At 40.7% G+C, this 27,351-nt stretch overlaps 1 protein-coding gene across 1 annotated transcript in view; it reads left to right on the top strand.

Moving 5' to 3' along the window:
* TRDN (triadin) overlaps positions 1–27,351 on the top strand; it is a 307,073-nt gene that overhangs the window by 190,064 nt on the left and 89,658 nt on the right. Inside the window, exons 19-24 of the mRNA XM_030556221.1 lie at positions 1,315–1,350; positions 10,758–10,790; positions 10,894–10,941; positions 12,118–12,144; positions 22,475–22,522; positions 25,028–25,075. Coding sequence (XP_030412081.1) covers positions 1,315–1,350; positions 10,758–10,790; positions 10,894–10,941; positions 12,118–12,144; positions 22,475–22,522; positions 25,028–25,075 — 240 coding nt within the window. The remainder of the gene's footprint in view (positions 1–1,314; positions 1,351–10,757; positions 10,791–10,893; positions 10,942–12,117; positions 12,145–22,474; positions 22,523–25,027; positions 25,076–27,351) is intronic.

Genomic DNA, 27,351 nt, shown 5'->3' with positions numbered 1-27,351 from the left:
TGAGAAAATCTTACACACACCCCTAGGCGCCTCGAAGAGGCAATACTTCCCCTCTCACAAGCACAGAGTCTCGGTGTAGCAGAAAAGGTTTAATAACATGAGATAAACAACAAGCATTAAATTGGGAAAATACCTCAACTAGAGTTCCTAGATCAAACCGTGAGCAAAGACCCACCCCAGGAAATTGGGCTGTGTTCTTTTCCCCGGGCTCTTGAGTCCAGCAACCCCCAAATCACCCACAGTTCCAAAAATCCTATGTAACCCTTCTGCCCCTCTGAGTTGGCAGCAACAAGGGCCGGGTTCAGTATCCAGGGATTCCATTTCAATAACACAATGCCAAACCAGCTCGAGCCCCCACCCAGTGACCTGGGAAAATCTTACACATACCCCTAGGCACCTCGAAGAGGCAATACTTCCCCTCTCACAAGCACAGAGTCTCGGTGTAGCAGAAAAGGTTTAATAACATGAGATAAACAACAAGCATTTAAATTGGGAAAATACCTCAGCTAGAGTTCCTAGATCAAACCGTGAGCAAAGACCCACCCCAGGAAATTGGGCTGTGTTCTTTTCCCTGGGTTCTTGAGTCAAGCAACCCCAAATCACCCACAGTCCCAAAAATCCCACAATCCAAAAGTCTCTGTCCATGGTTTCTGTTGGATAATTGTTCTAAAATGTTTTTTCATTTTTTCATGCATCACTGATTCTTCCAGATTTTGGCCCAAAGCAGAAGGAAAAAATGATGAAATATGACAAAAAAGATGGTTCTTGAGGTAGTTACAGCCTGATAGGAGGCAGGAAATACTGGAAATCTGGTAAGAGGGCCTGTTGTGACCAGATTTCCAGCTGAGTTCTGTAGACTCAGATCATTCCGATAAATCTCCAGAGTTATGAGCATTTATCAGACTTGAATGTTCACTCTCTTTAAAAATTGAATATTCTACCTCTTTGTGCATTTAGCATTTCCCAAGCTAGAGTGGATCTGAGAAACTTTCTTATAAACCTGATTTAAATCTTTTGATACCACTGCATGTCAACAGAGTCAACACAGCACTAGGCCTTCTTTAATAAAATTGACACCCCTCCTTACAAATTTTGATATAACAAAAAAAGATGTACCCCTATAGAACATTATCTTCACTTAGGAAATATAAAATCAACACTTACAACATGTTCAAGAAAATTTAATTAGTTTTTTGCAAGAATTATTGAGATGTAAAATAGCCGAACATGTCTAGATTATAAAAGTGATTGTTGTCTAAACTGTCAAAGCTCAACTGTTGATTGATTATAGCTACATAATTATTTTATTTTTAGTTTCCAAGACAGCAGCAGCAGCTAAAACAGCAGAAGGTAAGAAAAGATATTTTTGCAAGTCATTTTCACCTGTAAATTTTTGCTTTCTAAGGGAAGAAATGTAGCAAATAAACAAAGTTTATGGGACTACAGAATATGCTTTGAAGGGAAAAAATTTTCTTTAAATATCTGAGCACTAACAATTACATTCTGCTATAGGAAACTATTAAGAAATATGAGAAATGCTTAAAAGCACTGATAAAACATGATTACCATTAAATGTTAAAATCTATTTCTTTTTTAAATAACTGGAATAATGTAAGTGTATGTATGAGAGGTGCAAATATTTCAAGTGATTTTTCAGGTCAATCACCAGCAGGTGGCTCTATAGAGCCACTTGTTAAGACTGTATTCTTATTTTACCATTTCTTACCATAACTCTTCCAAGATCTGTCTTTATTATTATTATACTCAGTCAATATTGCTACAGCTCTTGAGCAGGACCTTATCTTCTTCTTATGTAGCTACAGCACCCTTGAAGCAGCACATGGAAGAAACTGTGCTTGCGAACATATTGGGGGGTGTAGTCAAGGCTCTGCCCAGTCCCAACCTAACTGCACTTGGAAGGAGGAGTAGGTCTGGGAGGCTATGCAGAGGCTTAGGTCTCAATCCCCTTATGCCTCTGTGGGCAGGTGTATGGTGGGCCATGATCTGACTCTGAATAGGAAAGGAAAAATTAGTGTGTGATCTGTCTCATAATGTGTACACACAAGGGGGCAGAATTAAGGTTGCAAAGGCAATTTTTTTTTCTTCTTCCAACTTTTGAATGCTTCACTTTAGAACCTTAAAATCTTTAAACATAGGGTTTTTTAATAACGTAAAATGATTTTTCTCAGAGCAATTTAGTTTGCTAATGTGACATACAATTCTTATTCTTCTAACTTATGATAGACTTCTTTAAAAAAATAGAATTCAAGACATTTAATCACTTTTGCTAGGATTCTGAAACACTCACCCACTGACCATGTTATGGCTTATTCTGAAGCAAGGTATCACCGTATTAACCCATACTTTAAAATATATTTCAACAAAATTCATTTTTAAAATTAATTTTCAATAATTCCTATTGCGCTATTTCAGATTGTGAAGGTGTGTATACTCAAATAGAATCTAACCCCTTTATAAATATCACTGTCCTAGTCTAGCATTTGACATAACTATTCAATACATTGGAAGTATTGTTGTGTTACTAACACTGGACTATGACATTCCTTCAAGAACAAGGCAGGGGGAGCAAGCTAACTGTTAAAACAGAGAAATCAGGCATTTATCTTTGCTAGCTACAGTGATGAGAGGAGAACTATATCTAAGCTAAATGATAGTTAATTGGGAGTTTGATTTAAATGACTTTTAAAAATATCTGCTTTTTATGTGAGAGGCTTTTTAAGGGGCTTGCCTAATAGCTGACAAACTATGAAAGCAGTGCAAATATTCACAATTAATTGTTGATTTGTAATGTTTTGGGGGCCAGTTCAGCAAAACACTTAGGGACATGTTTAAGTGCATCCCTCTCCAGCAAAGCCTTTAATCATGTGTTAAGTATTTTGCTGGGGGTTGTCAGGGAGGGGTAGTACCTCTGATGGGGGAGCAGTCATACTCCTAGGAGTAGCTCATCCACTTTGGTCCCCACTTGACACTCACCTGCGGCTCCAAGTAGCTGTCAGTGGCCACATTCCAGAAACTGTCTCGACTGGAGGGCTAAACCAAGTGAGGGTAGCCGATGAGTCTGAGACCCTCAGTGAGTTAGGGCCTGTCTACCCATTGCATGCGAAGGCTGGATCCGGCTGACTGAGGAAACCTGTTCAATGGTCAAGAAGGCGGTGACAGCAAGCGTTGTGGAACGCTTACGAGCATGACAGGACACGTAGGCATCCTGGTCATCCACTGCACCCTGCCCTATCTCCAGCTGTCTCAACTCTTGTCCTGCCACTGGATACAAATAGGAACTGGGATGAGAGAGTGAGGTTGACATCGCGCAACTCTCCCTCACTTTAATCCAATTCACGCGCAAGTCTCGACATCACATCATATCACATCATATGAAGTCCTGTGACGATGGGCGAGCGACGAAGCAGCAGGTGTGGATACACTGGGAGCTATAGCCACGGACCTGCACACAGGCGGCTCAGGTATAATGGTCGTTCCTCACTGACTGAAGCAGCAGTGGAGCTTGGCATCTTCCTGAGCGACTGAGCAGCTCTATTCAGGATTGCACTGCTCACCTCCGTAGAATGAGGAGGGGGCTAGAAAAGGTGCCCTAAACATTGCCTGCTTCACCTTACCCTGGCCAGCATACCACGGCTGGCGGGGATCCCACAAAAGCGGTCGAACAAAAACAAAACTTAGAGTGACACCGATCACTATTGGCACATGGAATGTGCGAACACTACTGGACAACATCACGGCAGACAGACTGGAGAGAAGAACAGCACTTGTCGCCAGAAATCTCGCACGCTACAACATTGACATTGCAGCCCTTAGCGAAACTCGCCTTGCTAATGAAGGACGGCTGTCTGAGTCAAGTGGAGGCTATACATTCTTCTGGAGTGGCCGCAGCAGTGATGAGCGTCGCGAATCTGGAGTTGGCTTCGCCATCTAGAATCATCTTGTTCGGAAACTTGCCAGTCCCCCCAAGGGTGCGAATGACCGACTCGTGAAAATGCAGCTTCTGCTTCAAAAAGGAAAACAAGTTACTTTGATTAGTGCATACGCTCCCACAATGACCAGCCCAGAGGATGTGAAGGATAAATTCTATGAAGAACTAGATGCTCTGCTATCATCAGTGCACCGCACAGACGAGCTGATCCTGCTTGGCGATTTTAATGCAAGAGTCAGATGCGATGCTGCAGCCTGGGAAGGAGTCATCGGGAAAAATGGAGTGGGAAAGTGTAACAGCAATGGCCTGTTACTGCTGAAAACTTGTGCAGCACGTGACCTTCTGATCACCAATATGGTCTTCCGCCTCCCTATGCGTAACAGGACTTCATGGATGCATCCCTGTTCCAAGCACTGGCATCTGATCGACTATGTCATCATTAGGAGAAGGGACAGACAAGATGTCAGGGTTACAAAAGCTATGTGTGGCGCTGACTGTTGGACGGATCATAGGCTCATAGTATCCAAATTGACGCTCCGTATCATGCATAAGAGATGACCACAAGGCTGTAAGGCTCTCAAAAGGATCAACGTGTGAAAGCTGAAGAACAGCTACATCACTGAAAATCTAGCAGAAGACCTAGAGAATGAGTTTGCTGATCTTCATATTGAGGATGATGCTGAGAAAGACTGGGAGTGGTTCCGCAACACTGTCCATACAGCTGTATCGAAGGTATTGGGGCCCTCCACATGCAGGCGGCAAGACTGGTTTGATGAAAATGATGCAGAAATCCAGGCCTTGCTGAGAAGCACCACCTGCATCGTGCATATCAACATGATCCATGCTCAGCGGCAAAGAAGACCGCCTTTATCAACGCTTGCAGGACAGTACAGAACCGACTGCGCAAAATGAGAGACTTGTGGCTGAGCGCCAAAGCAGATGAAATACAGGCATATGTGGACAGGAACGACTATAAGCAGTTTTATGAAGCCCTGAACACACTCTATGGTCCACAGTCTTCTGCGAGCTTTCCCCTCCTGAACTCTGATGGCACTGTGCTTCTTACAGAGAAGACGCAGATTCTCCAGAGATGGGCTGAACATTTTGAAGCAGTTCTCAACTGCCCCTCAGTCATCAATGATGAGGCCATTGACAAGATGCCTCAGGTTGCAGTCAATGACTTCATGGATGCTTCACCAGAAGAGGACCAAGTGAAGAAAGCCATCAACCAGCTGTCAAGTGGCAAAGCCCCAGGGTCAGATGCCATACCAGCAGAGGTGTACAAAGTCGGTGGACCCGTGCTGCTACGGAAACTCACTGAGCTGTTTCAGTCCTTCTGGAAGCAGGGATCCATTCCACAGGAATTTAGAGACGTGTCCATCGTGCACCTCTATAAGAGGAAGGGCAATCTCCAAGTATGCGACAATCACGGTGGAATCTCTCTGCTCTCTACAGTGGGGAAAGTTCTTGCACGGGTTCTGTTGAACCAATTGATCACTCACCTGGAGCAGGGCTTACTGCCAGAATCACAGTGCGGCTTTCGCAAGGGACGTGGGACTATTGACATGATCTTCGCTACGCGTCAGCTACAGGAGAGATGTCGAGAACAGAATCATGCACTCTACACAACTTTTGTGGACCTCACAAAAGCGTTCAACTCTGTCAGTCGCCAGGGCCTGTGGAGGATCATGTTGAAATTCGGCTGTCCAGACAGATTCAAACGAATGGTACGTCAATTTCATCATGGTATAATGGCTCGTGTCCTGGATGACGGTGAAACATCTGAGGCCTTCCCAGTCACCAATGGTGTCAAGCAAGGGTGTGTTTTAGCACCCACTTTGTTCAGCATGATATTCTCTGCCACTCTGACTGATGCCTTTGAGCACTGCACTGAAGGAGTAGGCCTGAAGTACAGAACTGACAGGAAACTATTCAATCTGAGGCGACTGCATGCCATCACCAAGGTGAAGGAAACTGTACTTCGAGACTTTCTCTTTGCCGATGATTGTGCTCTGAATGCTAGTACAGAGCTAGAAATGTAAGCTGTTATGGACAAATTTTCATCTGCATGCAACAACTTCGGTCTCACCATTAACATCAAGAAGACTGAGGTCATGCGCCAGCCAGCCAGCTCCCCACGCTTCGTACTCAGAACCGTCACTGTAAATGGACAGAGACTTCAGGCAGTGGACCACTTCATGTACCTGGGCAGTGTCAATCGATGATGAAGTAAACTGCCAAATTGCTAAAGGCAGCTCTGCATTTGGCCAATTGCACTCTAACTTCTGGCTCATTTTTTGAACTTTTTGCTCTTACATAACAGTTCCTGCATAATTTTTGAATGCCCAAGCTGAGAACTGTAAACATTCAGAAATAGCTGCTGCTGGCATGCTCTATTTTGTTGCACATATTAGAATGCTTCCAGCATTTTTTGACTGTCAGAGCTGCCACTTCTCCTGATGCTTTTTGTTGGTGTCCTTCATGTCTTTGCCCTTGCTGAGAAATTCTGTAGGAGTCGTGTGCCCTGCTATGCAGCTACAGAACCCTGTCTGCGTATTTAACCATTAGGCGATCATGTACATGCCCTTTGAATCTAGTGGTCTGGAGCCAAGGAACCAAAGTATTAAAAAACTAGAACTAATCAGGAATTTTCCAACAAAACCTCTTTTCATCAGAAAATGCAGATGCATTATAACCAAACCTGTTCATGAGAGAGGGTGAGTTTTGATGACCATTAAGCACTGGAACAGGTTATCTAGGAGGGTTGTGGAATCATCATAATTATTTTAAAGATTAGATAAACAACTATTAAGGATGGTCCTGACCCTGTGCAGAGGGATGGACTAGATGACCTCTTCCAGTCCAACTTTTCTATGATTCAATAACTCTCCAAATTCTGTTTTGTTTTTTTAATTAAAGGTTGAAATTGAAACATAATGTTTTGAAATCATCACAATCTGAAAATAAAAATTGGATGATTGGTCCTCAAATTTTTAAGATTTTGATTTTTCATCTTGAATCAGATTGGAGAAAACATTAATATCTTGAAAATTCTCATGGGACAGGAAAATCATTTCCCATGCAGCTCTGATAACAGTCTCTAACTCTTACTATTCCTCATTCCTTCTCTTTCTGCTGGCCTGAATGAAAAGCCCTCCTCTGTGAGGGTTTAATGCTAGGTTTCTTGTTACATTTGTGAATTTTCACATGTATTTCTTTTTAAAGCAGCTTTAATCATTAGTTTTTACCATTAATTGTTTTTCCCGTAGAATTGATAGTTCATCTGCTCATCGTGTCTTCACATGGCAGATGATGTGCAGAAAGCAGGGTTTAAGAGGGACTTCCTCTTCCCACAGAAATCTCTATATCAGACTAGTGTTTAAAGTGCCTGGGGTAAAGGTCACGGCTTACGTGTCAAAGAGGTGTGCTGCTTGTGCAGCGTTTACACCATGACCTGAAAGATTCTGTAGAATCTAAGCCTTCCTTGTAATAAATCCTATATGATAGGTTTTATAAGCCACGTGGACCTAAGCAAAGCTGTCTCCCAGAAGACACTGTGGGTTCAAAACAGGTGGATACAACGCTGGAAAATTTTTCTAAATTCAGTAAATTGTCCCCAAGCCCATCAAGGCAGCAATAGAAATGATTGCATCTGAAGAGTTCTAAGTCAGGGCCTCAAAGGGCTGGAAATAAACCACAGATCCCTCTGCAGCGCCTCCTAAAAAGAAAATGAAGGGGTTGCAAATGCGCCTCAAGTGCCTGTTATGACATGGATTTTGCAGCATCCCAGTCTTTGGCAAATGGACACTTTTCCGTATGAAATTCTGTCTTAGAGTTGACATAGAGCTATATGGGAAGAATCAGAAGACGTAGGTACTTGGCCTGCCATTTGAGGTAACTGACCTTGTCCACTCAAGAATTGATGAGACCTCAGAGAAGTTGAAGGTGCCCAGATCACCACTTCTTCTCTAGGTTTAAGCCATCCTTTTCTTTTTTTAGCAGAATCATTTATGCTTTTGATATCAGATGGGTCAGTATTAGCTTGTTTCTTGGGGCAGTGCGGGGTGGTGGTGGTAGTGGGGGATGGGGGTCAGGAAGGTTCCATTTCATTGAGGGATTCAAATCCAGTCATCCTGAGAAACCTTACAGAGATGATCAGGGCAGCAGCTTTGAGCAGGGGGTTGGACTAGATGACCTCCTGAGGTCTCTTCCAACCCTAATATTCTATGATTCTATGATGTAGACAAGATCAGCTGTGTGGCCATCGTTTCCTACAGGCCAGGCAAAGCAGGAGTTTTGTAAGCTTGCCAAAGGACCTTGAAACAGTTTTGTTAGCATCTGTATTCCTCTGAAGAATCTGTGCTGCAATTATTTCAGGCATGGCAGGAAATGCTCTTCAAATTAATGAATCCTGGAGATTGCCAATCATAGGCACATATTTCCAGTCTGAGGATATGCTGAAACCCAATCTTCCTTCTCCATCTCTTTTCAGTGATCATTCTGAAGAGAAACGGCTACGAATGAAAGTCAGCTTTCATTTACAAACAGGAAGCTATAAAGTTGGTGCCAAAACCTTAGTAGGGGAGGAGGTGTTTTCCCACCCTGAATTTCTTATTTCAGAAAACAAAGGAATCAGCAACCTATATTCATGATCTTTAGAAACTGAAGAAATATGGGGTAACAAATTCTTGTAATGAACCTCTTTATAACTTGAACAAGCCAATAGGAAAATTGCAGGCAAACAAACAAAAAGATACAACACTATTAGCTTCCCAACCTGAGGATTTGCAGTGTTCAACATACTGCACAGGATTTGGCAGTTCTGTGTTTTAATGAATGTAGAATAGGATTTATTAAAATCCTTGTATCTGAAATTGAGGATTCTAGTACAGAAATATGTTTCCCTTAACTGTAATGAATATAACCTAATGACATTGATTATACTATAGTTTATATTATAGAACAGTGAACACAGTGGAGACGATAGGCAATTTTAATGGAAGTTCAACTTTCTCACTGGTTTCACATGAATTTCACTTACTCACACTACTGCTTTAAGATTAGAATACTTTATCTGAATTAATTGAAAGGCATATATGTCATGAAGAGAGACAGAGAATCAAAATGGAAATGTGACTGTTCCAATGATAGCAAGTGAGAGAAGGTCACAGTTTGAGAATTACCTTGTTGCTGGTGAAGATCTAAGGTACTCTGCAGCAATATACCAGCTTCAATGCTTTTCAGCACCACTTGCAGTTTAAGGAATTGAGCGGCATAAAAAATAACCTCAGAGATTCTCTTCTGTCTCCCATCTCCTCAGTGATCGCATCACTATCAGCAAAATAAAAATTGCATTTAGGTGGTTTCATTAACAATTAATAAATATTTTACTGGTTTTCACAAAGGCAAAAAATGTTTTTGTGAAAACTTCAGAGTGGGTAGCATATGGTGAAATTTCAAACTTGAAAAAAATCTCAATTGCACATATGATAGAATATTTATTTGTCCTCAGCCACAGGCTGTGCCCTGGATAAAGATATTTTTGGCCTGGCTGATAAATTAATAAATTCTTATGAATACATGCACAGCTCTTACTGTTAAAAGTCTTACAGAGGCTATGGCAAGTGTCTAACATGTATATTGTACAATAGGACAAAATCCTCTGTTGTGTCAGATTGACTATTAATTAATAGAAGAAAATTCTTCTAAATTAGTAGAAGTGGCCTGAGCGATAAAGGCAAGATCCAGATCTGAATTTTCTCAAAGCTTGTGGTTGTTGGGATCTAAGGTTTTGGTGTACCCCAGTATAATAGCAGAGTAGAAGTAAGTGAGTCATAAATTCAGATTCTGATCCAAACTTCCTAACTAATTCTGTTAATTATTGAACAAAAACTTGAGAGTTGCAGCTATTTGTAAATTGGATTTCATATTTTCTGGAAGAATCTTGTTGAATTTGCTTAATGAAAATGAAATTTTAGGTCACACAAAAGTGCTTAAAGTGAAAGTTGGTAGTGTCACACAAATTCTGTCCCTGTTTCCTTTGTTTAAGGGTTGGGAGACTGTGGAAAAACAGGAAGCAGTCAGATGCCCCTGGAGTCAAAGAAACCATCGTTAGATATCCTTCAGTTTCAGAGAAGCAAGCATAAACGGGGAAAATAGGTTTACAAAATGTGTTTATATATAATATATATAAATGGAGGAGCACTTATGCTATATAAAACATAAATGTGCGGCAATGTTGCATATGTTACTGAGATGACTGGTTAAATCAGTCAAAGTAACTGTCTTCCAGTCTCCATTCTTCCTTTTTCCTTGCTCCCCTCCAGCCCCATATGCAAGCAGCATTAACTCATCCCTTTTCTTATTTATTATGAATTTTAGCCAATGATAAAAGGGAATTTACCATTTCAATTAGCTATTTCCATCTCTTTCCCCTCTCCCTGGCTGGCTATGCCCCACTGCCTTGAATCTTTGTGGAATGGCTATAAGTGGTTCTGAGGAGGAGATTGTCGGAATGGTGTTCTGGGAGAATCTCAGTGTGGAAAAGGTTGGGAACTACCGAGGTCTTAGATTGTCAGATGATCCAGACTAAGTCTAAACATGTTTGCTCTTTAATTGCTATTAACATTTCCCTTCATCACCTAACAATATGACTGCGGAACTATCTTTGGGTATTTGGTATTAGCATTAGCTAACTCCATTAGCTCAGGAGTGTCTGATCACGGCACAAAAAATATGTTTTAGGAGGAGTGTATGTAACAGCATTACCAAAAGTAGAGCCAAAATATTTTTCTTTTTTAATTTTTAGAATCACCCAAGAAGGAAAAGCTGGTGGAAACTGGTAAATAGCTCCCATTTTTTAGTTTTATTTTTCATCTGAGCTACTGAATGTTTTAGTGACAACTCCCACATTGTAATAAACAACCTTTTCTTGTTTGTTCCAGCCAAACCACTGAAGAGGGAAATACCTGCAGTAGCTCCAAAAGAACCTGGTAAAACCTGTAAAAGTCTCTTTTAGAAGCTCATTTCCTTAATTTAAATTTAAACCTAAATTAACTCAAGTCACTATTAGGGGAAGGGATGGGAACTGCACTGTGCTAGAAGAGAACAGATTTGCCAATTTACTCAAATTTATTAGAATGGCTATGGAGCATGATAACCTAGCCATTCTGTTGTATCTGAGAGCCAATTACTTGAAGGTAAGCATGACACCATTATTCTTTTGAATGTTAGATTTTGATTTCAGCTTCCTCACTTTTTTTTCTCCAAGTGAGGAAGTAAGTCTGGCTCTGGGATTCAAATACTTTGAGACTGGAAGAAGAAGATACAGTGTATCAGGGTTCCCCCCTCCCCTTCCTTCAAACAACTAAACCCAATTATTTCCTCCAACCAGCCTTCATTTAAATAGAGAAGACAAAAAGGCTTCTTGCAGCCAGACTCTCCTCTGATTTCAGGCTGGATCCATTTCTCAGATCCGCCCAAACATTGCCTTAACTCTTCTTATAGTCCTGCTTGATGGCCCATTTTCTAGATGAATCCAGTGTCTCCAGATGGGTTTTTCTGGCAATCTTTCCAATTAGCACAAACACCTGTGCTAGCTAGCCTACTTAGGGAAATATTACCTTCTCCCCACCATGGGGTGAGGCATGTAAACCCATCCCAGTAGTCAATAAGTATGAAGAACCTAATAATGAGGAAATGAGAATTATGATTTTTTATCAATGATGCTTTAGAAAGAAATATCTTCCAATAATTAAATATCAAACACTGGTACGTAAATTAGACTGAATACATGATATTTTCCATACTACTTTTGATCTAGACTCCATTGTGTTTGTCAGTATTAGAATGCTATTTTTCATCTGCTGCACATAAATTTTTCAGCTGAACTGAGACAAATGCTGCTAACCACCAGACTTATTGAGATGTCTGTTAAGTGTCTTGATTGTTTCTTCCCTTTTCTGTGTGCATGCTATATGCATATTCTGAAGCCAGTTTTCCATGTGTACTGTACATGCTTGCTGAAATAAGTGGATTTTTTTCAAGCTCCATATATACCTTACTGGCTAGCCTGGCTTTCTGTACAATGAGATATCTTAACGAGAGACAGATGTTGTTTGTATGCATTGTAAAGTTTGTTTCTTAGAATATATTCATTTATTTTACAGTATCTGTGGAAAGTCATAAGGTAAAAGGTAAGTAACTGCATGCGTTTTTAAAATAAAAGTGAAAAACTATGTATTTATAGTTATTAATACAAAAGTACTGCATCACTGTCATTAGAGATATATAAAGATTTGATTTGATTAGAGCCATATGGATTTTTTTTGAAAGAATAGCAATGTCTCGACTTTTTCCACCTAACAAGCTGCTCCAAGAGCCAGTTGTCTTTTCCCTGAAGACTCCATAGAGTTCCTGGTGGCAGATTCCTCAGTCTTTCTGATTCAGGAGCTATTGCCTACCCTGCCTAAATCTATAAAGGGCTAGATCCACAAAGGGACTTAAGTACCTAAAGCCCAGTGCCTAAGTCCCTTTGTGGAACTGGGCCAAGGATCTTAAGGAGGGCAGGAAGTGGGTCCACCCAACTCCTTACATAGACATAGGATATTGTGAAAAGGGAAACACGTCTCTAATTTTCCTACCCACTTTTTTTCATGACCCATGGACTAAATGGTTGTTTTCTTTACAGAGCAGGACAAGGTTTTATACAGAGCGAGAAAGGGGACATCCTGTTTAGCAGCTTTGTCTTCCAATTATTATTGCTTTTAACTCTGCATTAATACTGTAGGTAGGTGGGTAAAAAGGCTTAGATCCACTGGAGCTTTCTCTGTGGCTTTGCTCCTTCAGCTGAGTGCTCTCCACTGTGAGGGCGTGTTGCAGAATCAGACCCTGTGTCAGGAATGTAAAGAAAATCAAAGCTGACATTCTCTGTATCAGGCATATATAAGGTTTCTGGTTCAAAGGGTAAATTCATAATGCTACTATCATTTTGCAGTTAAACAAAACAGAAACTAGACTAATTTAGATGTTACTGTCTTTACGCCTCCACCAGCCAAACTAGAGAACCTAATGAAAACAAGTATGTTAAATAAAGCCTTTGCATTTTGGAAATTCTAGAAAGCCAAAGTGAGAAATAAATGTCATTTTGTAACCATGGGCAATCAAAAAAGCTGTTTTCCTCCTTGCTTGGAGCTGTTGAGCAAATCCTTTTTGTATACATGATTATCGCTCCTGTGATGCTATACTATATGTCATCGTTGGGAGGTCATTTTTATGGAAATCATGCCAAAATCTTTGGCCCAGGCCTGCCAGGTTCTGAACGTCTTCAGCACCTATCAGCATCTATGGGAGTTGAAAGAGTACAGTATCTGCACCTTTTAGGATTGGACATGAGGTTTTCTTCTGACGACTTTCAGAAAATGTTCTCTTGAACTCTTTATAAAGTGCTGAAATCACAGCTCACAGAATCATATAATATAGAATCTTAGAATCCTAGGACTTCAAGAGGTCATCGAGTTCAGATCCCTGCAGATGTCTTTCCTTTTCTTACCAGTTTCTTAATTTGGGTTATATGGAAAGCTGTCAGTTGGCATTCAGAAAGACCACAGCTTTTGAAATAGCAGAGCTCTTGGTGCAGTAGTTTCCTGTTCTGAAGAGTGTGCCAAGTCTGGGTACAAAATCCTCCAGTGAACTCTGTGCTGCAAAATTAGATAATAGCGAAAACTGCTTTTAACATTGATTTTTGAAGAGAAGGTATAATGTATGAGTGTCACTGAAACTAGATGATCACAGTCATCATTCCTGGCTTTAAAAATCTATGCATCTATGAATTGTAGTGGAAGATACTTCTACAGCAGATGCATGGCTTAGTGTAGAAAATATTATTGCCTGATTTTTTTGCATTATATCACTCACCAATATTTGTGTCATTTCTGCTATGAAAAGAGAAATCCAGCAATCAAAAAATTTAGTGAGACTCCTACGTTAGTTTGATTACAGCCATTGCACTTTTAAGCAGGTCTGAAAAATTAACATCTAGCTTGAGAAGTGCATCTATATTGTTGGGTGAAAAAGCGCAGTCATACCAATTATTAAGCTTAACTAATTTCAAGCTTTAGCAGGAACATTTTAGGACAATATATTACCATCTTGATCAAGCATAAATCTTAAGTAAAGCATATATGAGAATAGCATTATCATCAGTTACCAATCCTGGGTGCAGGTAGGCTATTTTTGTCATCAGCAGATCCATGCTGATCCAAGCTGGTGTAAATCCTACTTTGCTCCACCCCTACCCCCTCTTATTAAACACATCCTTTATATCTTGTTTCATAACATTACACAGTTAAAGGTTATTAAAACTACCTCATCTATAAACATTCTATTCTAAGCATATTTTCATATACACTAATCCGAAATCCTCTTAACGGATACATTTTTACATATGTTAAAACTCTAATTCATACCTCCTTAACTATTTTTTTAGCCATTACTATCCTCCTCCTTATTCAATCCAGCTGTATTTTCATTGCTTTCATGTATTCCATTATTTCTTACAATAATTGTCACACCAAAAAAGGTCCCTCTTAAGCAAAATAAGCTGCCACGGGATAAGAGGGAAGGTGCTCTCATGGACCGGAAACTGGTTAAAAGATAGGAAACAAAGAGTAGGTATAAATGGTCAGTTTTCAGAATGGAGAGAGGTGAATAGTGGTGTCCTCCAGGGGTCTGTTCTAGGATCAGTCCTATTCAACATGTTCACAAATGATCTGGAAAAAGAGGTAAAGAGTGAAGTGGCAAAATTTGCAGATGATACAAAATTACTAAAGATAGTTAAGACTCAAGCAGTCTGCGAAGAGCTACAAAAGGATCTCCTAAAACTGGGTCACTGGGCAACAAAATGGCAGATGAAATTTAATGTTGATAAATGCAAAGCAATGCTGTCATGGTATAAATCCCCACTGTGAACCTTAGCATCCAAAAGATGGGGTACCAGCATGAATCCCCCCTAAGCTTAATTACCATCTTAGATATTGTAGTGCTGCCACCAACCAGGACTTGCAGTGCCTGGTATACTCTGGTCCCCCCAAAACCTTCTCAAAGGAAAGTAAACCCTTTCCCCCCCACTGTTGCTTCTCCCAGGCTTTCCCTCCCTGGGTTACCCTGGAAGATCACTGTGATTCAAACTCCTTGAATCTAAAAACAGAGAGGAGTGCACCTTGCCCTCTCCTCTTTCTCCCTCCCCAAGAGGTAATACAGATTCAAGCTCCGTGAATCTAAAACAAAGGGAATCCACCTTGCCCCCTCCTCTCTCCCCCTCCCCAAGAGGTAATACAGATTCAAGCTCCGTGAATCTAAAACAAAGGGATTCCACCTTTCCCCCCTCCCTTCTCTCTCCCTGTCTCCCACCAATTCCCTGGTGAGTACAGACTCAATTCCCTTGAGCCTCAACAAGGGGGAAAAAATCAATCAAGTCTTAAAAAGAAAACTTTTAATAAATGAAAGAAAAAAAGTAAAAGTTGTCACTGTTATTTAGATGGTAAATGTTACAGGGTCTTTCAGCTTATAGACACTAGAGAGGAGCCTTCCCCCCCCAGCACAAATACACATTAAAATCATTCCAGCAAAATACACATTTGCAAATAAAGAAAACAAACAAAAAGACTAAACTGCCTTCTACTGGTACTTACTATTTGAATAGAAAATTAGAGAGCCTGTAGGTACGTCTGGTTACCCTCTCAGAACCCAGAGAGAACAACAGACAAAAAAAAACCAAACACACAAAGACTTCCCTCCACCGAGATTTGAAAGTATCTTATCTTTTGATTGGTCCTCTGGTCAGGTGGTCCAGGTTCACTGCTTGTAACCCTTTACAGGTAAAAGAGACATTAACCCTTAACTATCTATTTATGACAAATGCACATTGGAAAGCATAATCTCAACTATACATATAAAATGATGGGGTCTAAAGTAGTTGTTACCACTCAAAAAAGAGATCTTGGAGTCATTGTGAATAGTTCTCTCAAAACATTCTCTGAATGTGCAGCAGCAGTCAAAAAAGCAAACAGAGTGCTGGGAATAATTAAGAAAGGGATAGATAATAGGACAGAAAATATCATGTTGCCACTATATAAATCCATGTTATGCTCACATCTTGAATACTGTGTGCAGGTGTGGTCGCCCCATCTCAAAAAAGATATATTGGAATTGGAGAGGTTCAGAAAAGGGCAACAAAAATGATTAGGGGTGTGGAACAGCTTTCCTATGAGGAGAGATTAACAAGACTGAGACTTTTCAACCTGGAAAAGAGATGGCTAAGGAGAGATATGATTGAGGTCTATAAAATCATGACTGGTGTAGAGAAAGTAGATAAGGAAGTGTTGTTTACTACTTCTCATAACACAAGAACTAGGAGTCACTAAATGAAATTAATAGGCAGCAGGTTTAAGACAAATAAAAGGAAGTATTTCTTCACACAATGCACAGCCAACCTGTGTAACTCCTTGCCAGAGGATTTTGTAAAGGCCAAAACCATGTGCCGTATGATTGGAGGATTGCTAATGTAGTTCCTATTTTTAAGAAAGGGAATAAAAGTGATCCGGGTAATTATAGGCCTGTTAGCTTGACGTCTGTAGTATGCAAGGTCTTGGAAAAAATTTTAAGGGAGAAAGTAGTCAAGGACATAGAGGTCAATGGTAATTGGGACGAATTGCAACACGGATTTACTAAAGGTAGATCGTGCCAAACCAATCTGATCTCCTTCTTTGAGAAGGTGACGGATTACTTAGATAAAGGAAATGCGGTAGATATAATTTACCTAGATTTCAGTAAGGCGTTCGACACGGTTCCGCACGGGGAACTGTTAGTCAAATTGCAAAAGATGGGAATGAATACGAAAGTTGTTAGTTGGATAAGGAACTGGTTAAAGGGGAGACTCCGGAGGGTCGTATTGAAAGGTGAATTGTCAGGCTGGAAGGAGGTCACTAGTGGAGTCCCTCAAGGATCGGTTTTGGGACCGATCTTATTTAACCTTTTTATTACTGACCTTGGCACAAAGAGCGGGAATGTGCTAATAAAGTTTGCGGATGACACGAAGCTGGGGGGTATTGCTAACACGGAGAAGGACAGGGATACTATTCAGGAAGATCTGAACCACCTTGTTAACTGGAGTAATAGGAACAGGATGAAATACAATAGTGAAAAGTGCAAGGTTATGCATTTAGGAACTAATAATAAGAATTTTGGATATACGTTGGGGGCGCATCAGTTGGAAGCGACGGAGGAGGAGAAGGACCTTGGGGTGCTGGTTGATAGCAGGATGACTATGAGTCGCCAATGTGATACGGCTGTTAAAAAAGCGAATGCGATTTTGGGATGCATCAGGCGGGGTATTTCCTGCAAGGATAAGGAGGTGTTAGTACCGTTATACAAGGCGTTGGTGAGACCCCATCTGGAATACTGTGTGCAGTTCTGGTGTCCCATGTACAAGAAGGATGAATTCAAACTGGAACAGGTTCAGAGACGGGCTACAAGGATGATCCGAGGAATGGAAAAACTGCCTTATGAAAGGAGACTCAAAGAGCTTGGCTTGTTTAGCCTGGCCAAAAGAAGGCTGCGGGGGGATATGCTTGCTCTATATAAATATATCAGGGGGGTTAACGTTAGGGAGGGAGAGGAATTATTTAAGTTTAGTACTAATGTAGGCACGAGGACGAATGGGTATAAACTGGACATTAGGAAGTTTAGACTTGAAATTAGACGAAGGTTTCTAACCATTAGGGGAGTGAAGTTCTGGAACAGCCTTCCGAGGGAAGTAGTGGGGGCAAAAGACTTTCCTGGCTTTAAGACAAAGCTTGATAAGTATATGGAGAGGATGTTATGATAGGATTGTTAATTTGGGCAATTGATCTTGGATTACCACCAGATAGGTCTGCTCAATGATCTGCGGGGAGATGTTGGATGACATGGGAACTGAGTTACTGCAGAGAATTCCTTCTTGGGCGCTGGCTGGTGAGTCTTGCCCACATGCTCAGGGTTTAGCTGATCGCCATATTTGGGGTCGGGAAGGAATTTTCCTCCAGGGCGGATTGGCAGGGGCCCTGGAGGTTTTTCGCCTTCCCCTGCAGCGTGGGGCACGGGTCGCTTGCTGGTGGTTTCTCTGCAGCTTGAGGTCTTCAAACCAGTTTTGAAGATTTCAATAACTCGATCCTGGGATAGGGGTTGTTATAAAATTGGATGGGTGGGGTTCTGTGGCCTGCCTTGTGCAGGAGGTCAGACTAGATGATCAGATTGGTCCCTTCTGACCTATTAGTCTATGAGTCTATGAGTCTATGAGTCTAACAGGGTTCAAAAAAGAACTAGATAAATTCATGGAGGGTGAGTCCATCAATGGCTATCAGCCAGGATGGGCAGGGATGATGTCCCTAGCCTCTGTTTGCCAGAAGCTGGGAATGAGCAACAGGGGATGGATCACTTGCTGATTACCAGTTCTGTTCATTCCCTTTGGGGCACCTGGTGTTGGCCACTGTCAGAAGATGGAATACTGGGCTGGATGGACCTTTGGTCTGACCCAGTAGAGCCGCTCTTATGTTCTTTCTTATCCACTTCTTATGGCCTTGGAATTGCAGGTTGGCTCATTCTGTTAGTAAATTTATATCCTCCCTATTCAGTTTTACTAGGGAGGCCTTCACTTAGGTAGTGAGTTACACGTGAGTCTCATTTGTTTTGCCCTGTTATCTATACAGAGCAAGAACCTACCCAGCTGACAAAACACAAACCAACCTTCTAATTTCTTACAAGACACATAGAGAAGGTAGAAAAGTTCCCTTTTATATTTTCTTTGTTGTAGTCAGTCAACAATCTATATTAGATTAAATTAGCAAAAATCCACCCTGGGATAACTATAAGTTTCAGTGGAGTTTCACTTATTAACATTTAGTATGAATTTAATCCTAATTTTGAAACTCCCACATGGTTTGTTTCATAATGAAAAGACTGTAATGATTAAAATACTGCTACCATTTCCTTCACTGCTCAGCAAGACTCAAAGGTGGAATTCTTTTTTATTGTATGTACCAAATCTTTGTATTGTGGGCTAAATTCCTTTAGGCTGAAGTAGTCACACCTTAAACTAGGACTAAATATGGCCCTTGTCTTTTATATCTATTTATTTGCCCATTGCTGTTTTTCATCCGCTTACTTAGCATCTTGCTATTGTGAAAACAGTTGTTAGGGGGCTTATTCCTTCACCCTCTCACTTCCCTGGTCCTTCTCGCATGAACAGAGAGCAACAATACCCGAAGTCCAAAGAAGCAAACAATTTAATGTTTATTGGGGTGAACTTCCAGCAAGCATGATTCCAGTTTCCTTCCTTAGTGTCCCCCTTCCCAGCTCTGATACCACAGAGCCTTGCCTGTGTCCCTGTTTCTGTTCCCATTTCTCCTTTACCAAAACATGATCCCAATTCCCCCACCCCCATCCCCAGTCCCTGTTCCCATCCCCCACATTACTTCCTGATTGACTGCAGACTATATAGCAAAACTTGAGTTCTGCTTAGTTATACCTTAACCACTCGTTTTACTGAAATTTAACTAACCAATCCTAACATATTGTAACATGGTTATTTAACCAATTATATCCCACCACCTTAATTGGTTTACACTCTAGAAAATTAATTATACAGCATACATAAAAAAAATCAAAGAACCTGACAGATTATACACATAAACAATAGGGAAGTGGAGACTACAGTGATAAAACAATACAGAAATGAGAATTTCACATCCCAGCTATCGATAAGTGAGTTCTTGCCAGACACGATGCTATCAAACTAAGTTTCCTTTTACATCTTCTAGACTCTTCCCTTTCTCTGGAGGTGATAGGAATATCAGGACAGGACTGTATTCCTAACAGCCCCATAGCACCTTATTTCAATGTGACTAGTTTGGAATGTGAGGATGTGACCATACATTTCCCAGTTTATGGCTGGCCTCTGCTGCTTAGCTGAAGAATCAGGCCTCAAACTGTCACAGTAAGAGAAGGCCATTACACAGACAGTGATTTTTGATTCTTTCTTTTATATCTCTATAACTAGCTAAGTGATAAGAATACACCTAAATTCTTAAAGTATATGCCTTTGCAGACAGACCTGAATATCTGTATCCTAATAACAGTTCAAGCTTAGCATCTGTCAGGATGCAGTTTGGCTACCAAACTCAGTAACTGCTGCCGAAGCCTGAACATTCTGAAGCATATTCAGTGAGGGGAACAATCAGGGTGTGATTACAAGCAAAGTTTTTGTTTAAACTTTCTTCTTCGGTAATTGAAAAGAGTTCCTCTGGTCTCTCTTCAGTTCAGAACATTAAGAATAGCCATACTGGGTCAGACCAATGTCAGTCTAGCCCAGTATCCTGTCCAGCACGTGGCTTGAGCCAAATGCTTGGGACAGAATTAGTAGAACAGAAGAATTATTGAGTGATCCATTCCCTGTCGTCCAGTCTCAGCTTCTGGAAGTCAGAGGTTTTGTGACTTCCGGAGCTGGGATTGCATCCCCAACCATTTTGGCAGGTAGCCATTGATGGACCTATCCTCCATGAACTTATCTAATTCTTTGTTGAACCAGTTACATTTTTGGTCTTCACAACATCACCCAGCAATGAGATCCACAGGTTAACTGTGCATTGTGTGAAGAACCTCTTCCTTATGGTTGTCATAAACCTGCTGCCTATTAACTTCACTGAGTGACTCATAGGTAGGACAAGAAGTAATGGGCTTAATCTGCAGCAAGGGAGATTTAGATTAGATATTAAGAAAAACTTTCTAGTTATTAGGATAGTTCAGTTTTGCTTCCAAGAGAGGTGGGATTCCTGTCACTGGAGGTTTTCAAGAACAGGCTGGACAAACACCTGTCAGGAGTGGTCTAGATTTACTTGGTCCTGCCTCAGACCAGGGTGTCCCTTCCAGCCTTACATTGCTATTATTCTAGACATGTATGATCTTAGCCTGAATGTAACACATTCTTATAAAAATTCTATTATAACCAAACCAAAATGAATGCAGCAAACCCAGGGAATTTTATGCAACGCTACTCTTTGAACATCAGTAATGTCTGTGTCTGTCAAGTCATGTACCCATCTTAGAGTTTTATACAGCTGCCCATCACAGTAGTATCTGGGCATCTTCCAAATAAAATCTATAGGAATGGCAACATCTCTAGTAGGTTTCATGGAGTCTCTGCCATCCTCTCTTTTTGTGATCAAAACTTGAAGTAGAGGGTGTTTTGACTTTTAATATTTTTAGTTTACTTTTTAAAAATTTCTTTTGTTTGGGGTGAGATGAGGGGGCACTTATGAGGCAGAAGGTGACAGAGAATACTTTGTTCCCAGATGTCACATGATTTGACTTGGGCTTTTTGACATGCACTGTCCCTGAGGAGTGCAGCTATGTTGGTGTTTCATAGATCAAAATATCTCCATACCTTTAGTGGAATGTTTACAAGGATTTCTTACATTGATCTACATTCAGTGGGACACTTTTAATTTCAGCATGACCTTTATCTATGTTCTGGAATAAAAAATGTGTTTTATACCCAGTTAGTATAGAAATGACAGTGCAGCAGCTTTGAAAATTCATTAGCTCTGAGTGGTACGTGGTAATCTTGAAGAGATTTCCCTGAGGGCAAAGAATCTCAAAGTGAAAATTATGACAGAGTAGGGAAGTTTATTACTGTTTTTAATTTTAAGCTTTGTTGTTCAATGATGGACAAAAGCTAATCTCTTAACCCAAGAAAGGTCCAAACCAAACCCCCTGAGTCTAGATACCACCAAATCTTTTTTGCACGGTGGGGACGGAATGTGGGGAGGTAAGGTTTGGCATCTGGATCAAATTTCATGATTGGCCTCTATCATTTTAATCAACTTAGCCAAAACCTTGAATCCAAATGGCCTCGAATGTTGGGAGCCTGGAAATCTGGAGCTGAGTTTTGCAGGTCAGCCTCATCTTTTTCTTAACACTTGAAAAGTCCTGGCACTTGCTATCCAGCTTCTTTAGGATTTCTCTGACAAAGAATCAAAGTGTCAAAAGTTTCTTCTTCATAGATTTAGAATGTTTTTGAGGAAACTTAACCCTGTGTCTAGCTTGTTATATGCCTGCTAAGTGAACTGAGTTAGTCAAGTCCATTTATTTTCAGTAGATTTATTTTACTATCAAATTCTTGGTTCTCAGGCCTTCACGTGCAGACTATATATATTAGAATGACCCCACCAACATTTTTTCATTTTTATGCTTTCTCATAATTTTTTTCTCTTTGCTATGTCTTTCTCCTGATTTGATAAATGCAAGATCATCAGAAAAATTGTTTTCATTTACAGACAAGCACTTTATACTGCAGTATGTTCTACAGCTAGCTTTGCTGTCCTTTGCTGTTTTAATCTTGCTCAGAGCAAATGCTGTTTTGGGTTGCTAGCTGGTATCTTTGAAGTATTTCTGCAGACTGTTTTTCATTCCATCAACGTTTTGAATTTTCAGAAACTGGACAAGCCAAACAGCAAGTCATTGCAGTTCCAGCTAAGAAAGGTAAATGTAGTTTGAGAAAACAAGCATGTTTAAAAATTCATTTGGTCCTTATCATAGTAGTTTTGTGGCTATATGCACATTTTAAAATGCATTTAGTACCAGCTTCCACTGCTCTTATTCTCAGTGAATGGCACCTTACCATAGGCTCAATCCTACTAAACCAATAAAGCACATAAGCACGTGCTTAATTTTTGCTAAGTGCTTAAGTTCCATAGAAGTCAATGTGACTACTCACATTTTTAGGCCTGGCCTACACTTTAGGATTTAAATTATCATAGCTACAATGCTCATGAGTGTGAAAAATCTACAACCGGCACTGTACCTTTGCTGATCTAACCTCCAGTGTAGATGCAGCTAGGATGATGGAAGAATGCTTCTGTTGCCCTAGCTACCATTGCTCAAGGGAAGTGGTTTTTCTACATTAACAGGAAAAGAACCTTTCCAATTCTGTAGGATGAATCTACAGTATACCTGTGCCAGCATAGCTACAATGCCTCAGTTATGACATTTTATTCTCTGTAGTGTAGACAAGCCCTTAAAGTTGAGCATTTGCTGGCATGTTCTGGTGAAGCGGGGTCAGAGTCCTCAGGATGTTGCTGGATCAAACCCTTGTGAATAGCCCCATTGATTTCAACAGGAACTACTCAATGTGTGTAAACATGGGAGACTGTAGCCATTCATATTTACATTAGTTTTAAAAGCAAAATCTTTGAATGTATTTTTTTTTTTGCAATGGACTGTAGCATAAAGTTTTATACTGAATGTTTTCTTGTGCCAGGTTGAAAAAAACAAATGAAAAGGATGCTACTATCAATGAAAACTCTATCAATACAAACTAACAAATTTATTTCCCTATGTTTAGGGCCCTACCAAATTCACAGCCATGAAAAACGTGCCACGAACCATGAAATCTGGTCTTTTGTGTGCTTTTACATTATACTATACAGATTTTGGGGGGCGGGGGACCAGCATTTCTCAAACTGGGGATTCTGACCCAAAGGGGAGTTGCAGGGGGGTCACAGTATTGCCACCCTTACTTCTTTGCTGACTTCAGAGCGGGGCAGCCACAGAGTGGTGGCTGTTGGCTGGGCGACCAGCTCTGAAGGCAGCACTCTGCCAGCAGCAATACCATGCCACCCTTACTTCTACGCTGCTGCTGTTGGTGGCTCTGCCTTCAGAGCTGGGCTCCTGGCCAGCAGCTGCCGCTCTCCAGCTACTCAGCTCTGAAGGCAGTGGTGCCATCAGCAGCAGTGCAGAAGTAAGGGTAGCAGTCCCGCAACCCCCCCTACAATAACCTTGCGACCCCCCTCCCCATACACACAACTTCTTTTTGAGTCAGGACCCCTACAATTACACCACCATGAAATTTCAGATTTCAATAGCTGAAATCATTAAATTTATGATTTTTAAGTTCTATGACCATGAAATTGACCAAAATGGATTATGAATTTGGTAGGGCCCTACCTATGTTACCAAAAATACCTTAGATTGTTGAAAGTAAAATAATTTTCTCAACACAGTTTACCTGTTGCAATTTATCCTTTGTTTACTTTTTGCATTTCTCTCAACTTGTTCAATGAAATTCAGTTAAAACATTTTCCCTTACAGTTTCTTTTTGTGTTTCAAACACTGCAGGAGATTTCATTTGGCCTAAGGATTTGTAAGAGCTGCATTTTATAGATTTTAAATGTTGGACCAGATTTAAGCTGGCACTACACTTTATCACTAAACACAGATGTTTGCAAATTTTTCTTCCCTAAATAATAAGAATTTATACATTCTATTAAATGCACTTACAGTTCTCCTGAGGATCTTGCATATTCCCAATTATGTTATGTTAAATGTCAGAAAATATGAAGGCTTCTATTTGGGTGTGTGCCAGGAGGAACTGTGACCTTCTTTTGTGGGTGTGGCGACACTTCCTGGACATCCACCTGTTAGCTGATTTGCTAAATAACCACAGGAACCAAATAATCTCTCACACCATTCGTGCAAGGGAATTAAATAAGTATTTCAGTGATATAATCCCAGTGATGTCAGTAGGACTATTCATACTTAAAGTGAAACATGTGCATAGTCTCTGATTCAGCAAGCCACTTATCTTACGGTTTTGTACAGGCACTCATCATTAGTATGGAGTATAGGGACTGTTATTGAGGGAGGCCCTTGCATGACTATGCAAAGCAAAGCCTCTGGTGTGGCTCTCTGTGCAGTCATGCCAAGCTCATCACAACCTGGCCTGAGGTTTCTTTCAAAACAAAGAAGGAAATGTTGTATTATTCATTTTTGAAAGAAATGAAGTATCCCCTTTCACTTTATTCATTTTCTTTATAAGATAGGTCAAAAATGTGTTACCAGTTTATTGTGCGGAAGGGAGGTTATCTTGTGGTCACAAGACTTTGAAATCATTTCCTTCAAAGAAACCTGTAGACATTTCATTACTTCAGAAAGGCTTTGTGTGGGGGGCAGCACTTCTGACTGGAAAACCTTATCTTTGTTTTGCAGCAGTACCTGAAAAGAAGGAAGAAAAAACAGCGAAGGCTGTGGAGCAAGGTAAAGAGAAACTTAAAATATTTTGACATTATCTGCTTTAGAAAGACAATGGCACAGGGGAAAAAAACAGACAACTTCATGGCAATAACCTTTAAATTCATTACTCTGTCAGTCTGTGCCATTGATCTGTTCAGTTTGCCAGAGAAGAAAGGATTTCAGATAGGATTCTGGCTCAGTCTCTTGCTTACATAATACAAAACACACAGAGACGCTTTAAGTGAACAAACCATTGTGGAGTCTTAACATTTCCACTAATATGAAAGCAGCAACATGGCAGTCTCTGTTTAAAAAAAAAAGAGGCAATCATGTGGTAGGACAAGTGGAGCTTCAACCATCTGTGGATCAGATTCTCAGTTGGGATAAATGAATGTAGCTCCATTGACATCAACAGAGCTGTGCCAACTTACACCACTGAGGATCTAGTGCTATGTCTCTACAAAGGTCTGGAGATTGCATTGCGTCCTAAGAAAAACTGGAAGGCTGATGGCCTGTCTTAGGCTACGACTACAAGTGGAGCTTGGTGTGTGTGGAGGGGGTGATTCCCAACTCATGTAGACATACTTGTACTAGCTCTCATTGAGCCAGCATGCTAAAATTAGTAGTGTAGCCAAGGTAGCATGGGAAACGCAAGCAGCAGCACAGGTTAGCCACCCTGAATACCTGAACGAGGTCCAGGCAGTTTGTACTAGGGGTGGCTTGCCTGTTTTGCCACTTGCCTCTGCCCATGCTACCCTGGCTACACTACTATTTTTAGTGTTAGCTTGATGAGAGATATTGTGAGTTCAACTGTGCATGCTGGGAATCACCCCCCCCCAGCTGCAATGGTAGATGTAGCCTTACACTCGTGTAAAAACCCATTGAGTAAAATTCTGGTCTTTTTTTGTGAAAAACTTCAGTAAAAGGGCTTTAGTAGAGGGTGTTAGGAGAGATCCTTTTACCTCTCACCCTAGAGATGGGCCAAAGGCCACTTGAGTAGTCTGCTTGAGGCCTGCTGCAGGCATCCTATGCTGGACTATGATGTAGTAGGTCTAGCTGCTCACTCATTGCACCATCCCACACATGGACATGCCTCTAAAACTAAGCAGTGACATCACTTGTGATATTAATTGTCAGAGTCCAGTGTTCAGTAAGAAAAAGGAAAGGAAGAATATCCATCCTACTGTAATGCTAGTTCAGTATTGCCAACCCCAAACATTCAGGAATTGGGGCCCCAAAATCACGAGATGGGTTAAAAATCATGAGGTTTTTTGTTTTTGTTTTTAAATCATCATTTGGGGTTCTATTTATTTGCCTTCTGGTTTTTGAGCCTTAAGGATTTACTTAGGTTATGTATTCAAGCTTTTCTCCACAAACATGAGGGCTAAAAATACAATTTTAATTTTAAGATTCTCATCTACTTGTCTGATTCTAGGAGGTAGGGTTTTACGAGCAATGAGTACAAAATACTGGGAGTCATAATAAAATCATGAGATAGCATCATTGCTAATTTAACAACCCTAGCAAGAATTCTAGTGTTTCAAAATAAAATGTTCATATATTAAAACTGTTTTGCCTTTCATGTTAAATCACTCCTATATAGAACTGGGCAAAATAGTGGTAGGAAAATAATTATTGATAATATTTACTAGCTTTCATATTAGTGGAAATGTAGAGATTGGTGCAACCTTTGCAAAATGTTTAAAGGAGAGCAGGGTGGTTGGAAAACTTCAGGGTACAGGCAGAGCTTTAACTCCATCCCTTTATTGAGCGGCCAAAAGTAGCTGAGCAAATGGGGAGTGGGGCAGGATATTAAGTTATTAGTAGAGGCTAGCAGTGAATTTCTACTTACCCTGCTTCCTCTATGCTCCTGGTCGGTCTGCACTTTGAGCTGGGGGGTAATTTCCAGCTTGAGTACATATGTGCATTCTAGTTTTGATTGAGCTAGCATGCTAAAAATAGAAGTGTAGCAAGCACAGCAGGATGGGATAGCCATCCCAAATAAAATCCTGCTCAGGACCCTAGGTATGTTCTTGGGCAACTAGCCCATCTGAATGCTCGCACTGCCAGGGCTACATTTCTATTTTTAGCATGCTAGCTGGATTGGAGCTAGTGTGTGTGCATCTACTCAAGCTGGAAATTACCTCTGCAGCTGGATGTGTAGATGTACCCCCAAGTCACAATACTCCCTGGGTTACTGAAGACTGCTACAAAGGTGGCTAATTAGTAGAAAATTGTACAGGTTGTTTTGATTTTTTGTGTGTGTGGTGGGGTTACATGTCCACTACAAATTAGACTGT

Source organism: Gopherus evgoodei, chromosome 3 (genome assembly GCF_007399415.2).
Source record: "Gopherus evgoodei ecotype Sinaloan lineage chromosome 3, rGopEvg1_v1.p, whole genome shotgun sequence".
In the NCBI taxonomy this organism is placed as follows: Eukaryota; Metazoa; Chordata; order Testudines; family Testudinidae; genus Gopherus; species Gopherus evgoodei.
This window is presented reverse-complemented; position numbering and strand designations above follow the sequence as displayed.